We start from the raw sequence: 18,715 nt of genomic DNA on the forward strand, positions 1-18,715 counted from the left end.
GTAATAAAAATATTACTAAATAAGCTTCATGTCAGAATAGAACCCAATACATTGTAAAATAACTACTTAAAAGCCTAAAGCCCCATACACACGATCATAAAATCGTACAAAAAAATGCATCTTTCAAAACGATCGCACGATAATCTGATCGTTAGTCCAGAGCTTTCATCCCAAATTTTGAGAAGGGACAAACAGGAAACTTTTTTTTGTACAATACCAGATCATACAATTTTTTTTTTAATCAGTATTTTTAGTCGGAAAATACGATACAAATAAATTATATCACGACCCAATTTTTATTCTGCCATACAAGAATTTTTGTACTTAATCGTTGTACCTAATAGTTTTCGATATGGAGACTAGCATGCAAAAAAGAAAAAAAAACGGATGATCATTCGTCCAATAATCTCATCGTGTGTACTAGGCTTTAGTTTGGTTAAGTAAATTAATAAAAAAAAATCAGCACAAGGGATGGCATTTGCATTGAATGCTGCTGGCTGCTCTCTTAGTTGAAATCTGAAGTCCTCCGTTTTTCCCTCTCCCCCCCGAAGCTGTAATCTTCCAGGGCTGCAAGGGTAATACAAGTTAATATGATCTGTATTGTATGCTTACATATTCAATGTACGTATGCATTACTCATACCCAATAGGTCCCTGGAGACGCTGAAAATCACTGTAGTAGTCGGCACTACTACAATGTTAACTGCAGTCTTCTGGGCCCTGCTCAGGGTCTATGTAAGTGGCTGCTTCACTGCACACAGACCAAGGGAGGTCACTCCCTCAGCACTACGTCCATTCATGGAATACCTTGCATTGTTTTCTCAACAAATACAAGGCCTTCTCTGATTGGATGAGGTGGAGATTGGGAAATCACCGCCCCTCTTCTCTACTTCATCCAATGACCGTGGCAGTGCTGAGTGAGCGAGCCCCTGTGGTCAGCGTGCAGTGTAGAACCTGAGCAGGACCTGGGAGATTGCAGTTATCACTGTAGTGACACCGACTACTATAATGATTTCCAGCTTCCCTAGTAGCAGTGGCGTATCATCCATCATCCATGTGTGCAGGGTGTTCACTGCACACATGCCCTGAGGAGGGGGGGGGCCACTGTGACCCACACTGCACACATGGATGGTCCCCTGGTTCCCAGCCGGGGATGTTCGGTGCGGCGGGAAGGACCAATTTCCCGATATAGCTTTTCAGCTGACAGCTGCTTCTCCTCCTTCCCGTGGTTGTCAGCTGAAAAGCTATACAGGGAAAATCGGTGCTCACAGCTGTCCCTCCTGCCGCAACAATCATCCCCGGCTGTTCCCTGTGTCCTCCTCATCTGGCCCCCTTCCGTGTCCTCCTCACCCCCCCCATGCTCCTCCGGCCCTGTGTCCTCCTCCTCTAGCCCCCCCTCCATGTCCTCCTTGTCCTCTGCGCCCCTCCCCCCAATGCTTCTCTGGCCACTCCTCTGGCCCCCTGTCCTCCTCCTTCTCCCCCCTTGTTCCTCACAGCCGACTTCCCTCCTCCCCTCTCCGGCCAGCTGCTGGGGGGGGGGGGGGGGGATGTGTCAGGATGGAGAGCGGAGGAAGGGGCTGGTAAACGTGTCACCTCCTGGCCACTTCCTGTTCTGAATTTGACACAGGAGCGATCGCTACTGATCGCTCCTGTGTCCTGTGATAACTGAGCATAGTAAACTCTACTTTCTATGAATTATGAATGAACTGGAGCCTCTGCCTCCTGATTTTCATCTTCAGTGCTGAGGCTGCTGAGAAAGGGGCTGAGGAATCGGTGTCCTCAGTCCCTTTCTCTGTCTCAAAGGGGAGATGTCAGGGGTCTGTTTAGACCCCTGATATCTCACCAAAGCCCACCAAATGTTCTGATAAAATAAAAAAAAATTAAAAATAAATCGCAATATATTAAAAAAAATGTAATTGTAAAGAAATTCTAAAAGAAAAAGTTGTAAAAAAATAAATAAAATAAAAAAAACACTACTGACAACACTTCCCTCCCCCCCCCCCCTTTCGCCCTATCGACACTGTCCAGTGCCCCAACTCCCTCCCCCCAAAAAGCACTGTAAAAAAAAAAAAAAAAAAAAAAAACTACTGACCAATCGACTGTTCTACTGACACTGTCCACTTCCCCATATGCCCCCCCCCCCCTTGCCCCAGAAGCACTGTGAAGAAATAAACAATAAAATTATAAAAAAAATAATAAATAAAATAATTAGAAAAAAAAAATAAAAAATCCTGACACCCTCCACTGCCCTACTGACACTGTCCACTACCTCCAATCATTGTCAGAAAAAAAATGTAAAAAGAAAAATTAAAAAATAAAATTGTAAAAAATAAAAAAAATTCTGACACCATCCGCTAGCCCCCAAAAAGCATTTTGAAAAAAATTTGAAAAAAAACATACTAAAAAAAGAAATTGTATGACCATGCTGCACATACTACCCACCACCATACACTCCATACTCCTCTTCTGCACATACACACACCCACCACCCTTTTTTTATCACTATTTTTATCACTTTATTCACCACTTTTTATCTTGCACACGGGCCCACTCATTTCATGATATGCCTCTGCCTAGCGGTATGAGTAATGCATATTTACGTTTTTCCAAGCTGGACCAATATAAGTATAGAATACAAATAAGCCCTGGAGTTCAGATTTAAAGTGACTTCAGTTTCTTAAATTGGTTGTAAACCTCAGGCACTAAATATGAATAAAGAACATGACTCTATAATGTGTACCTTTCTCAATTAAGAGCACTATTTGTCACTTTTGTCTGATGCTTTGTCCCTCTGTTATCAGCATGAGTCACTTCTGACAAGTTTTTCTGACACCAAGAGAAAAATGGTGACAGGGGAGGGATCCCCAACTGACTGACAGCCTCAGCTCTATTCCTGTGTGCTGTGTGGAGGGGGTGTGTCTCTTCCTTCCAATCAGTTCTCAGAGCTCTCCTCACAGAGCTCTGCAGAGTGTAACTTCAGCTTTCTGACCCCTTTTTTCCTGAACATTCAGACAAGCTTTAAAATTCAGCACTTTGAATGGATGTAGAGAAGAAAAGGCTGCAGATAGACAGGTACAACTTATGTAGGGTGATTTGTTTCATCTCTGTGTATCACATGAGGCCAGTCACTTCACTGAGTATATGTAAGGGTTTACAACCACTTTACCCCAAAAAAAACAAAAGATGCTAGCAGGTATAACATGCCAGCATTTATAACTGCCTACAAACACTTCCAGCAACTCTCATTGCCCCATCATTGCCCAAATATTGGGCAGCTTTGAATGTGAAAAGCTCTGATGCAGCTACTTTCTATCTCATTCTCCCCCAAACCCCCATATGCCTTTTAACCCATCATTATAATTTGCAGTCCCAAGTCGCAGGACAAGTCGCACAACTATGAAAGGGGACCTCCAATCAGCTCTCGGAGCTCTCCTCACTGTGCTCTGCAGAGTGTAACTTCAGCTCTACGCCCCATTTTGTTTTGACAGCTCTACAAGTTTTATAAATTCAGTGCTTTGAAGGGATGTAGAGGAGAAATGGCTGTAGATAAATCAGGTACAACTTATGTAGGAGGATTTGTTTCATCTCTGTGTATCACCTGAGGCCAGGCACTTCATTGGGTATATGTAAGGGTTTACAAACTCCTTTAATGACTTCAAATGCAGGTCACAAACCCAGTCTGTTTGCCTGCACCGGATCACATGGTGCAAAAGTACCATGCGATCCACTTGCAGTGAGTTTCTAAAAGTAGCGCATCCAGTGCAGTTTGAATCTATTGGAAATATATGGGCTCAAATCGTGCCACACTGAATCACATGCGAATTGCACAGGAATGAGCTGCGCATTCATAGCATGAACCGGGGCAAACCGAAAAATGCATTTAATGTGTAGCAACTTATAATATTTTAGTTGAAAATCCAGGGGATTTTGGGGTAAAGTCTCCGCATGCCTCCAATTAATTTAAGACCATTTACCGGTGGCATTGCACAGAGGAAGCTCTAACCTAGTTTGACAAAACCGATGCGTCTGATGTTACCTGGACATCACTTCTTCAGCTTCATGCATAATGTAACAGAAGTAAGCGATACTCGAAAAGCACGACAGTGAACGCTCACCTCAACCCGGAGAGAGCTGCATGCTCTCAGGAACTCTCGGATGTTTTCCAGGCAGTCAGCTTCACTCTTCGGTTCTGCTGCAAACTAATGAGAAGAGAGAAAATGTTGAAATGTGCTTTATACATATAGACCAAAATATTACCTAGATAAATCCGGTTTTCCCTGATAAATAAAACCAAAAAAAAAGTGGCAATGAAAAAAAAATAAAACGTGAAAATCTATTTTAGGACCCCCTTCATACCTATGTGAGCATTAATGAACATAGCATTAAAGGGTGACATTTATTGCCCCCTGATAGCCCTGATAGCCCACTACCCAGCAAGATATACCCGCCAATCCATCCTACTACCCAGCAAGATATACCCACCAATCCATCCTGCTACCCAGCAAGATATACCCACCAATCCATCCTACTACCCAGCAAGGTATACCCACCAATCCATCCTACTACCCAGCAAGGTATACCCACCAATCCATCATACTACCCAGCAAGATATACCCACCAATCCATCCTACTACCCAGCAAGGTATACCCACCAATCCATCATACTACCCAGCAAGATATACCCACCAATCCATCCTACTACCCAGCAAGATATACCCACCAATCCATCATACTACCCAGCAAGATATACCCACCAATCCATCCTACTACCCAGCAAGGTATACCCACCAATCCATCATACTACCCAGCAAGATATACCCACCAATCCATCCTACTACCCAGCAAGATATACCCACCAATCCATCCTACTACCCAGCAAGATATACCCACCAATCCATCCAACTACCCAGCAAGATATACCCACCAATCGATCCTGCTACCCAGCAAGATATACCCACCAATCCATCCTACTACCCAGCAAGATATACCCACCAATCCATCCTGCTACCCAGCAAGATATACCCGCCAATCCATCCTACTACCCAGCAAGATATACCCACCAATCCATCCTACTACCCAGCAAGATATACCCACCAATCCATCCTACTACCCAGCAAGATATACCCACCAATCCATCCTACTACCCAGCAAGGTATACCCACCAATCCATCATACTACCCAGCAAGATATACCCACCAATCCATCCTACTACCCAGCAAGGTATACCCACCAATCCATCATACTACCCAGCAAGATATACCCACCAATCCATCCTACTACCCAGCAAGATATACCCACCAATCCATCCTACTACCCAGCAAGGTATACCCACCAATCCATCATACTACCCAGCAAGATATACCCACCAATCCATCCTACTACCCAGCAAGGTATACCCACCAATCCATCATACTACCCAGCAAGATATACCCACCAATCCATCCTACTACCCAGCAAGATATACCCACCAATCCATCCAACTACCCAGCAAGATATACCCACCAATCGATCCTGCTACCCAGCAAGATATACCCACCAATCCATCATACTACCCAGCAAGATATACCCACCAATCCATCCTGCTACCCAGCAAGATATACCCACCAATCGATCCTACTACCCAGCAAGATATTACCCACCAATCGATCCTGCTACCCAGCAAGGTATACCCACCAATCCATCCTACTACCCAGCAAGATATACCCACCAATCCATCCTACTACCCAGCAAGATATACCCACCAATCGATCCGACTACCCAGAAAGATATACCCACCAATCGATCCTACTACCCAGCAAGATATATGCACCAATCCATCCTACTACACAGCAAGATATTACCCACCAATCGATCCTGCTACCCAGCAAGGTATACCCACCAATCGATCCTACTACCCAGCAAAATATACCCACCAATCCATCCTACTACCCAGCAATATATACCCACCAATCCATCCTACTACCCAGCAAGGTATACCCACCAATCCATTCTACTACCCAGCAAGGTATACCCACCAATCCATCCTACTACAGAGCAAGATATACCCACCAATCCATCCTACTACCCAGCAAGATATACCCACCAATCCATCATACTACCCAGCAAGACATACCCACCAATCCATCCTACTACCCAGCAAGATATACCCACCAATCAATCCTAAGAAAGCTACAACAGCAGAGTGGGTGGAGGATGTCATGACCCCTATGTGACCAATGTATACTTGCCGTACCATTTGTATTTTATTTATATATTACAGGTACATACACTAGTAGTTACAGCCACTTTATTAGGTACACCTTGCTACTACTGGGTTGGCCCCCCTTTTGCCTTCAGAACTGCCATTATTCTTGGTGGCATAGATCCAACATGGTGTTGGAAACATTCCTCAGAGATTTTGGTCCATATGGACATGATGGCATGATGGCATCACACAGTTGCTGCAGACTTGTCGGCTGCACATCCATGATGCAAATCTCCCGTTCCACCACATCCCAAAGGTGCTCTATTGGATTGAGATCTGGTGACTGTGGAGGCCATTGGAGTACAGTGACCTCATTGCTATGTCCAAGAATCCAGTGGTGAGATGATTTGAGCTTTGTGACATGGCGCATTATCCTGCTGGAAGTAGTCATCAGAAGATGGGTACACTTGGGCCGCTGATAGAGCAGTACAGCCAGCCCTCTTGTACCGGGTCCGGCTCAGCAGCTTTATTCTTCAACTATGGTGAAAGCGTTTGACAAAGCTCCTAGGCTTGCTGTTACATTAAATATATTTTACCTGTGCCCCATCAGTGCAGCAGAGGGGCCCAGGAGGTGATTAGCAGAGAGGGACTATTTTTTAAATTTCAGTACGCAGTCGTCTAAAGCCGGTGCAGTATTGTTGTAAAGTTCTGGCTGGCTGTGGCCAATGACAGCCTGTCTCTGGTGGAGTGATTCTCCCTTCCTCCCCAGTAACTAAGGGGGGCAGAGGATGGCGGGAGGGGATTGAAGAGAGAAGTGGCTGAGGGTGCAGGCAGCGCAGGGATCCCGATACACAGGTAGGCTCACCATTTCTGTCTTCTGGAAGGTACAGAGACACATCCATACTTTATATAGACGGGCATACAAGAGCTTCTGTACTGTGTGATCATCATCATGACAACGATGAGGATCACATAAGCACAGTGAGATGCTAACTGTTAGGTCTGGTTTACTTTTGTGTTGGGGGGGGGGGGGTAAAAATGTGAAGCTGAGCCAGTGTTTTACCATCCCCCTAGCCACTCCCCTTTATGCTGCAAAGGCACTGCTACCATAGTGCGACTGTAATGGCAGGGTGTTGTGTAAAACACCCTGTAGCCGTACTACAGAAGCAGCACCTTTCAGCATAGGGGGAGTGGTTAGGGGGACAGTACCCCCACAAAAGTAAACAAGACCTAACAGTTAGCATCTCACTGGGTGTGTAAATCTGACAAATTGATTTGGTAGCTGTGCAGCCTTCAGATCGCTTTCACACCCCCGTAAGTGCTTCTTTTCCCTCCCCCATGAGCCCTGCTATGTTTCCCATCAGCACACCTGGGACCTGCATGGTGGGTGCCTCCGAGTAGAAGGGAAGGGGATTAGCGAACGTCTGTTCACTGATCTCCTCTTCCTGTTAATGACCTGGAAGCAGGGTTGCCACCTCATCCCTTTAAACCAGGACACTCATTAATACAGAGGTTCTGTGGCTGATTAAAGTGGTAATTAAACTCACTTGGTGCCTTATGTGCATTATATCAGCCTCAGAACCTGTGTGATTAATATGTGTCCTGGTTTAAAGGGATGAGGTGGCAACCCTACCTGGAAGGGACATGTAAAACCTAATTTCTGTGTCATGAGGTCACTGTCCACAGAATGGCTGTGTATTGAATAAGCCAGTGGAGTGTAATCTGCACTCCATTAACTTCATCGGCGGGCGGGTGAGACATCAGGGATCTTTAAACCCCTGAAGCTTCATTAAAGAGGACCTGTCACCAAACAATGCATCACACAGGGGACTTTTTGTCTCCTAGGTGATGAAAAAAAAGCTTTGAAAAAATAAAATGTTAAAAATCATGTTAAAAAAAATGAAAGTTGTACGTAAGCACCTAAAATTCCCCAGCAAAACTTTTTGAGCCCCCCCCCCCCCCACACACACACACAAACAAACATAAATGCATGCATCAAAGGGTGCCTATGCACAAAATTGTCCATTGCACTACACATGTTACATAACACTGCGCATGCTGGAGCAATAATTCTAGGCCCATTATTCATACAGTAGTTCGCTCTAAACTGATGACCTGTGGGGGCTTTAAAAACATTATGTTTGTGTATCAGCGCTGCTCAAAAATGTGCCCAAATATAAATAAATATATATATAAAATTAGAACAGAACTATAAATAAATAAATATATATGCAAAAAGTGCCTGGTGTCTCAAAGTGCCATAAATCTCAATGTGCACAATCACAATATAAAAATATATACAATCTACATAATAAATATCTATATGATAAATAATAAAGAGTATTAGTGCAAATATATATATATATATATATATATATATATATATATATATATGTCCTTCAATATTAAAGTGTCCAGTGCTCAAAATAACTAATCCTCTCCACACAAAAGTGCTCTGTGCTCACAAATCACATATATTGCTGACTGTTCCCAACTAAAAGTGCTCAGTGCTTCTTGTTGTTGCCGGGTTCTCCCCTCTTAGTCCCCTACTCACCAGACGTATAGGGGATACAAGCTTTGTGGTAATCAATCCTTCCATATATGACTGGATAGTCGTCAGGCAACAGGCATACACCAACGCTTGGTCCCTACGGTGTGGCACCTTAGCAGATTCCAGGGCTCTTTATTAACCGGGTATCGATCTCCCCATATATTGAACCATTAAAGAGAGAGAAACCTCACCGTGCAGTAATTCCAAACATTTATTAATTCAAATTAAAATGCACTTAGACCGTTACATAAATCATTCGCAGTTTCTCTTCCTGGTGGTGGACGCCGACCTCTCCTGTGCGTTCCAACCATCAACCGGAAGTGACGTGGTACGTATGAGCAACGGCTTGACGCGTTTCACTCCGCCAATTAGAGCGTTCTCAAGGGGGACCAATCGTATGGACCAAGCGTTGGTGTATGCCTGTTGCCTGCCGACTATCCAGTCATATAAGGAAGGATTCAGAGGCGTAACTAGAACCTTCAGGGCCCTGATGCAAGAAACCATGAAGGGCCCCTCAGACCCCTGGCCAGGGCCCTTACCTTCAAGCCCAGGGCTCTTCCCACTAATCCTGGGGCTCTTTGCACTTGTTGCATGGCCTTTTATTATGGTCCCGCAGCAGGATTCTTTCACAAGTTCTGCAGTGGGCCCCCTTCCTGCAATCTTGTGGGCCCCCTTCCTGCAATCTTGGGGCCTCCCCACAGTGGTGCAATGCCAGGGTCCGGTCGCAAGTGTGACCCTGGAAGTTCACCCACTGGTTTGCTACCGGGCCCCCTGGAGCATGGGGCCCGGTAGCGATTGCAACCCCTGCCACCCCTGTAGTTACGCCCCTGGAAGGATTGATTACCACAAAGCTTGTATCCCCTATACGTCTGGTGAGTAGGGGACTAAGAGGGGAGAACCCGGCAACAACAAGAAGCACTGAGCACTTTTAGTTGGGAACAGTCAGCAATATATGTGATTTGTGAGCACAGAGCACTTTTGTGTGAAGAGGATTAGTTATTTTGAGCACTGAGCGCTGGACACTTTAATATTGAAGGACACTGTTCTTATACATATACACATATACATATATTTGCACTAATACTGTTTATTATTTACTCATATAGATATATTTATTATGTGGTTGGAGATTGTATATATTTTTATATTGTGATTGTGCACATTGAGATACTAGGCACTTTTTGCATATATATTTATTTATAGTTAGTTATATTATTTATATTCTAATTATATATATATATATATATATATATATATATATATATATATATATATATATATATATATTTAATTTATTTATATTTGGGCACATTTTTGAGCAGCACTGATACACAAACATAATCTATTCAGAAAGGTTCCCCTTTTTTATCAGCAGCAGCCTATTATAAGCATAGAGGCAATACCATCTCCTGAGCGCAGGCACTCATTCAATCGGCTTTTAAAACATTGCCTATGAAAAGCGTAGGGTACCAGAGTTTGTCTCTGTCTCTCAGGCACACGCAAATTTAAGGCTTGACATGTTGGGTATCTATTTACTCAGCGCAACCTGATTTATTACATTTTACCAACAAAATGGGCAATATATTTCTTTTATGTGCCCTATGATTAACATTATTATATTATTTAAATGAAAATATGTGTTTCATAAATGTTACGCTAATATTGTGTGCCATAAAAAATTTTTAACTACCACCATTTTATTCTTAAAGGTGTCTGCTTTCAGAAAATGTAATGTCACTGCAAATCAGGTATACAAGTGGCTGTGGAGCAGGGAATGCCTCGACCACTTATGATTGGCAGGGCACTGCAGTGGGCGCACGGAGGGGGGGGGGGGGGGGGGGCTGTCAGTTAGAAATCATGGGGCCCCATACAACCTAACAGCAGCCCTGGGTACACTGCAGTCATAAAGGGATGGACATGCTCAGCAACAATACTAAGGTAGGCCGCAGCATGAAAATGATGTTCAATTGGTTTGAAGGGGCCCAAAGTGTGCCACAAAAAAATTACACCACCACCAGCCTGGACGGCTGACACAAGGTAGGATGGGTCCATGCTTTCATGTAGTTTACACCAAATACAGACCCTATCATCTAAATGTCACAGCCAGGGCTGCTGATAAAATCGTGGGGTCCCATACAGACTACCTGACAGGGCGCCCCCCCCAAAAGAAAATATGAAAGCTATATTTTGATGGGTAAATAGAAGGAGCTGATACATGGATTTCCAGAGGGAACTGACAGTGTAGGGGAGAAAAAGCAAAGTTGTATAGGTTAGGAAGCAGTCTGGGGGTGAGGAGTGGGAAGCCCAGCTGCATAAAGGACACTGAAATGCACTGGGACAAGATAACAGGCAGCTATAGAACCGGTGTAACAGTAAATTCTTCACCCCATGGGAATGCAGCTGATGAGCTGTGACTGTGTCAGAAAGACAGAGCAATGAAAAAATGAAAAAAAAAAAAAAACAAAAAAAAAAATATATACAGGCTGGCATAAGGAGTATAGGAAGAACTGCAGGGAGAGAAACAAAGTTACCGAGATAAAATCAGAAGCAGAGCTAACATTAGAGCCAGGGCTGGGAGGGGGGCCCACACTAAGAGGGGGATTAGTGAGGGACAATTGTCTCTCTCTCAGCAGATAAAAGCTGGCAGCTGGGAGAGGGGGAGAGATCGGTTTTCAGCTGCTGGAGGAAGATTTCTGTAAATGTCGTTCATCACTAATCCCCCTCCCTGTGTGGGGGCCCCCTACAAGAGGACCGGTGGTCCCCCCCTGTCAGCGGCCCTGGTCACAGCTGAAATCGAGACTCATCAGACCAGGCAACAGTTTTCCAATCTTCTTTTGTCCAATTTTGGTGAGCCTGTGAGAATTGTAGCCTCAGTTTTCTGTTGTTAGCTGACAGGAGCAGCACCCAGTGTGGTCTTCTGCTGCTGTAGCACATCTGCTTCAAGGTTCGATGTGTTGTGTGTTCAGAGATGGTATGCTGCATACCTTGGTTGTAACGAGTGGCTATTGGAGTTACTGTTGCCTTGCTATCATCTTAAACCAGTCTGCCCATTCTCCTCCAACATCAACAAGGCATTTTCATCCACACAACTGCTGCTCACTGGATATTTTCTCCTTTTTGGACCATTCTCTGTAAACCCTAGAGATGGTGGTGCGTGAAAATCCCAGTAGATCAGAAGTTTTTGAAATACTCAGACCAGCCCATCGGGCATCAACAATCATGCCACCTTCAAAGTCATTTAAATCCCTTCTTCCCCATTCTGATGCTCAGTTTGAACTTCCCCAAGTCGTCTTCACCATATCTAGATGCCTAAATGTATTGAGTTGCTGCCATGTGATTGGCTGATTAGCAATTCGTGTTACCAGGCAATTGAACAGGTGTACCTAATAAAGTGGCTGGTGAGTGTAATATTATTGTTATTATTATATCATCAATTAGAAAATCGCAGCCGCTATATCTTAATACAGAGGTGCTCTATCTTTTGATTTCACTACATAAACTTTATGTATCCACTACCTGCGCAACATCAAAAAATAAACAAAAAATCCAAATATAGCTGCTGGTTGTGAGACCAAAAAAGGACGGCATAAATGTAAACATAAAAAAGCCCCTAGACTGAATGATTAATCTGACAAACTGCGCTTAATTTAAATCAAATGTTAAATATTAAAGTGATGAGTGCCAATACATAATTGAATAAATAATTGCAAACATAAATAAAAAATCCCAATAAAATAATTATTCCATACAGTGACAAAGAGTCAAAAGTTTCTAAAGTGCATATGTGCTAAAAATTGCATGAAAATTAATAAATGTCCCACATTGGTGCTTATAGACATTTATTTTCATGCAATTTTTAGCACATATGCACTTTAGAAACTTTTGACTCTTTGTCACTGTATGGAATAATTATTTTATTGGGATTTTTTTATTTATTTATTTATTCAATTATCCTATAACTGTCTGGACAGACTTGCCTTTTCCCCAGGGAAACCAGTTTCCATATATGTTTCCAGCTGTCTGTAAACTTCAGAAATGACATGACTCTGGCCCAGGTAGGTCAACAACAGATCAGGCTTAACATCCCTTTATGGCTGTGTAGGGGACAACTCCTAAGAAATCTGAGAAAGAAGAAGTGCATATAGTCCAGCATGCTGGCAAATATCTGACATTGCTCAGTAGTTGTTGCCTTGTCACCAAAAACCTACTAAAGAAATTGTTCCCTTACCAAAGCAATCTTTAAGACATGTTGGTGAAAAAGAGGAACAATGTCCTTTCTACATATCATGAAAGTGTGACAAAACAGATCTTCCATAGAACTATAATAATGTATTACAGCTCTTCAACTGAAGACAAATATTTGTTTTCTTAGTTTCTGATCGAGAGGGCGAGAGTCAGAACTTTTGTCAAGTTTTCATCCATTGGTTTGATTTCCTCTCAATAACAGTCCCAGTGACACCAGGACAGGAAATGAAAGGTTGTGCGTGTCACCGGGACCAAAAAACAATGGAAATCTATAGAACAGAGATATAGAGTGAAGACATTTAGAGAATGTGACCCAGTGTAAAAAAAAGATCCATGCAATGAAAAGGGAAGAGTAACCCCTCTCCAGGTGAAAAGAATCCTCCCTCTGATGACTGGGTGCGGGTCCAGTCCGTGGTCTGACCATATGGTCCAAGATGGAAGAGAAGACCACACTGCAGGACATTGAGGATGAAAGTATTTATTCCATAAAATCCATGAAATAACAGAAAAATAATCACAATACACTCAGAATACTGACAGAGGACAGCATGGGGGACGCGTTTCACGAAAAACTTTGCTTAAAGTAGAAGAAAAAAACTTTTTTTCCTGGTTTGGACAGGGTGGAAATTGATTAGATCCCCTGTCAGGTTTTTATTGCTGTTTGCATCCCCATTAGGGAGATGATCCCTTTCTATTTGTCCTGTTTACTGTTATAGTTGAAAGTAAAAGAAAAGGTTACACACATTTTGGGTTGTCCCCAGAAATAGAATAGAGAGGAAATCTTCCAATAGGGATACTAGTTCTGGTCACATGGGGGGTCCCCAAAGATTCCTTTTGCTGGGATTTCCTCTCACTTCCTGTTTTGGCTATGGGGCAGGAAGTGAAGGGAAATCTCCCCAATGGGATACAGACGGCAAAAAAAAAAAAAAAAATGAATAAGAGTTTTGCCTATAGTTCTACTTTATTAAATCCACATGTACGGAGACCCATTGGACAAAATAATTTTGACATAGCAATAAAGAAACTGTTTATTTTGGATCACATTCATTAACCGGTTTGCCGACAGCTTACCGCATATATACTGCGGCAGTCTGGCTCTCCCAGGCAAACCGACTTAAGGCTACGTCGGTCATGCGCTTGTAGCTAGGGGGCGAGCGCGCGGCGCCGGCGGTGCGCTCCCGCCCCCACTCATCAGCGGGGAAGCCGATGCAGCGGGCAGGCGGCTCAGACTGCCACCTGACACTCGCTCCCCGCTGAGAGAGAGAGAAGAATGGTCAGTTGTTGTAAACACAGCCGACTGTTCTTCTCCCTGGAATGATCACAGAGCCCCTGTGATCCTTCTATATAAAGATCACAGGTCTCTATGGTCATTTCACAAGCCACGCCCCTATACAGTTAGGAACACACCCCTAGGTACACATTTAACCCCTTGATCACCCACACTGTTAACCCCTTCCCTGCCAGTGTCATTATTACTGTAACAGTGCATATTTTTAACACCGATTACTGTAGTAATGTCACTGGTCCCCCCAAAAGTGTCAAAAATGTCAGTTAGGGGTCTGATGTGTCCGCCGCAATGTCAACGTCCCGCAAAAAAAAAAAAAAAAAAAAAAAAAAAACACACAATACAAAAATGACATAAATCTTTTCCGTAGTTTGTAGACGTAATAACTTTTGCGCAAACCAATCAAAATACGCTTATTGCGATTTTTTTTTACCAAAGATATGTAGCAAAAAAAAAATAAAAATTGGCCTAAAATGCTAAAAAATTTTGATCTTAAAATTTTTTTTTTTTTGGGAATGTCATATAGCAGAATGTGAAAAATATTGTTTTTTTTTTTTCAGAATTGTCGCTATTTTTTTTTTTTTATAGCGCAAAAAATAAAAATCGCACAGGTGATCAAATGCCACTAAAAGAAAGCTCCATTTGTGGGATATAAAGGACATCAATTTAGGTAAAGCGTCGCACGACCGCGCAATTGTCCGTTAAATGTAATGCAGTGCCAACTCGCAAAATATGGCCTGGTCATTAAGGGGGAAAATCTTCCGGTCAAGAAGTGGTTAAACAGCTTTACTCCATAGCTCTTTTTTTATTCATATTTTAGAGAAATAGGGGTTTTATGATCTCACATATTATGGGATTATTATTATTATTATTATTATATGGGTTTGTGATGAGCCCACCACCCCATTTCATGAGATGTGTTCTCTCTCCACCAATAAACACCTGTGTGTTGCTCTGACCCCTCCCTACTATAGTAAATAAATGTTTCACTTCTCCCCAACAAAAATAAATCCCATCACTTCCCATCTTTGTGACACCCCGTTACTCGGACAGAAAGTTAAGAGTAAATCAGCCCATACATTCATCCAAAATGATCTGATTCCCCCCACCACACATACGATATGAATAGGGAAATCCTCCTGCTGTGCTCTTGTGTTCTGGGAAGGTTCCCCCGATATCAGAATACAATGATTGGTGCTGCCGGGCGGCTATAGTCGGCGGCACAGATCAATTGGGAAAAAACCGACAGGCTGGTTGTACAGAGGTCGATCTTCTGTATAACCACGATGCCCATACATCGGCCCCTGCTGAACCGGCTGAATTTCCATCCATGTATGGCTGGCTTTAGTCTCCTCTAAGGCTCCATTCACACCTGATCATTTTCAGGCGTTTGTTTGGGCTTTTTTCTGGCTTTTTTCAGGCATTTTTTAAAGCATTTTTTGCAGTTGTTTGGAGGCAGGCATTGACACCTAACAAAAACGCTTGCAATCTGCCAAAAAAGAAGCAAATGTACTTTTTTTTTAGCTTCAGGTGACAAAAGATGCATATGTGAACCGGGGCCATTGAAATGAATTGGATTTGGCTTGTTGGGCGTCTTGAGACTTCAGAGATCAGCGTTTTACGAGGTGAAAAATGCTCAGGTGTGAACAGGACGTAAGAAAGCTACAAGAGTAATAAAAGCCCTACAGAGGTTTTAACCCTTCCATCTCTTGTACATAACTAGGAAGAACATTGGCTGGAGTTGGGTGATGTCTGTTATAATGGAAAGCTGGACTCCCTATTCTTCCATCGATTGGCTGTAAGAAAGGCAAATGGTAATACATGTATAGTATATCTAATGAGATGGCATGTACTACTATTTACACCGCAGGCTACATGTGCCCAGAAACTAATGGTTTGGTTGTACATTCCACACATTGTATCTCTCAGAATCCTGATTTCATCTAACAGTTACTTTATGATATATACTATGGATGATAACGATCGAGCTCTCCTGATTGGAAAAATCGATCTATCGTCAACAACTTATCTATGGATGGGTCACACATAGGGAAGGACATTTCAGTTGATAGATACGGTGGTAAGTTATTGATCTCATCCGTTTCCCCATGCCAATCACATAATCTGATCGATCAAAATACCATCTTATTCATGAAAAAAATCTCTCAGTGATGAATGCAAAAAAATCAATAATATTCCACCCTGCCCAATCGACTCAGTTTGATGGAGTCTAAACGAATTGGAAGGGAAGGTTTGGCTGCTTGACTGTTTGCAGATTTAGTCCCGGTTCATACTGGTGCGATGCGGGAAACCCTGCGATTCAGTGCTGGTTCCCGCATCGCACCTGAATCGCACAGAGGTTCACACTGAGATCTGGGAACCACTTGGGGTGTCAATGCAAAGTTACCGACACCCCCAAATTGGATGGCAGTGCGAACTGTCAAATGGTGCAGGAATTGGTTTGTAAAGGTGTGAACACCCATGTGATCCGATTCCAGTAAGGACCAAAAAAAAGGGTTCTGCACCATTTTGGTGCAAATGTGATTTCAGTGAGTTTGTATGGCTGAATTTGCATCGCACAGACGTCACATGTGATCTGCACAGCAATGAGATGTAAATCACATGCAATGTCTGTCATCGCACCAGTGTGAACCCAGCCTCAATTGTTTAGATCCAATCGTACATCAATTAGATACAAATAATAATAAAATTCAAGCATGTGTGTGGTCTCCAATACAAAAATATACATGACTGTTTACATATCAGTGTTAGGTAAATAAGATCTAACAGCAGCTAGCAGCAACAAACCAGAACTGACATTACAGAGGTGGATTCCTGAACCACCCACTATTTTATAGTAAACAAGGGAGTCTCACTCCTACTGCTGCATTCTGGATAATCACAGCAATACTGGAAGTCTGAGCTGCAAGTGGGGTACCCTGGGGTAGGTAAAAACAGAAACAATACCTGGATCAGAACAGTTCTAGAATAGTCCTTTAACCACAACCCCTAAACCTAACCTCCTAACACCAATCACTCAGAATAGTAGCTGAACAGAGACCAGGGAAATAAGAGGAAGATCAGGGAATAGAAAACGCTGCTGAGCAATTCAAACACCAACCCAGAAAAAATAAAAAGATAGAGGAGTTTTGGGTAGACTGACCCTTTAACTCAGTGATGACATCACCCCAAAACTAACATCCCATATTCTGCAGTAGAAAGCAAAGGAGCTGACTTAGTGAAGCATCTCTATCACCTATAGCTCTGGATGTATGGAACAAGTAGGGATCGATCGGAGACTTCTAGAAGACCTCTACTGACCTTATATGTTGTGGCAGGCTACAGACAGCTCTCCCCCCAATGCAGTGCAGCAAACTACAGAGCACATTCACTGACAGGAAGAGAAAGCAAACTGGGCTGGAAAACAGTGCAGACCAATCAGAAAGTCACAGAGAATTCACCAATCCGCTCTCTGCAAGACTACCAATGTGTGCGAGTCTTACATGGCCAGTCCCAGGAAGACAGCGAGGATGGAGGACTGCGCAGGGAACTCCTGGGGGAACTCTTCTCTGACTTTAACTATTACTAACCTATTCATTCTCACATACAACTAAGGAAATACATGAGATATATATATATATATATATATATATATATATATATATATATATATATATATATATATATATATATATATCTCACACACACATATGTATACACAGCATAATAAACATATAAAAAAAAAAAAATTATATATATATATATATATATATATATATATATATATATATATATATATATATATATATATATATATATACTGTATTTACACTCACACACATACACACTATATATATATATATATATATATATATATATATATACACACATACACATACATACACACACACACATATACACACACACACACACACAGTATGAAATGTCAGTGTTTCTGCTCTAAATACCTTCATACTTCATTGTATAAAAATGTATTGTTTAATCTCATTCATTTGAACAGTATGTAATGTATCTGAAACTTGTATTTATGTCAATTTGACCTGTTTTTGTTCCCATATACCTTCGAAAAATAAATAAATAAATAAAAGCTTAAAAAGTAGAACTATAGGCAAAACGTTTTTTGTTTTGTTTTTTTCATTTTGGATAGAGCTTTCAATAATGGTAAACAGGACACATAGAGAATCTCCATAATGGGGACACAGAGCAATAAAAACTGACAGGTGCTCTAATCCCTCTCCTATTTATCCAAAACTAAAACAAAAAAGTTTTCCCATTAGTTATACTTTAATTGAACCTAGTTAGTAATTTATTTATTCTGACATACAACTTGGGGATTTGAGATATATGAGATTATTTATTCTATATATATATATATATATATATATATATATATACACATATACACACATATATATATATATACACACACA

At 42.1% G+C, this 18,715-nt stretch overlaps 1 protein-coding gene across 1 annotated transcript in view; it reads right to left on the reverse strand.

Moving 5' to 3' along the window:
- The window catches only part of ARHGEF6 (Rac/Cdc42 guanine nucleotide exchange factor 6), a 177,326-nt gene that overhangs the window by 136,278 nt on the left and 22,333 nt on the right, over positions 1-18,715 (reverse strand). The window contains exon 2 of the mRNA XM_082263559.1: positions 4,115-4,198. Coding sequence (XP_082119685.1) covers positions 4,115-4,198 — 84 coding nt within the window. The remainder of the gene's footprint in view (positions 1-4,114; positions 4,199-18,715) is intronic.

Source organism: Pelophylax lessonae (assembly GCF_965119305.1).
Source record: "Pelophylax lessonae genome assembly, chromosome: 7".
NCBI lineage: Eukaryota > Metazoa > Chordata > Amphibia > Anura > Ranidae > Pelophylax > Pelophylax lessonae.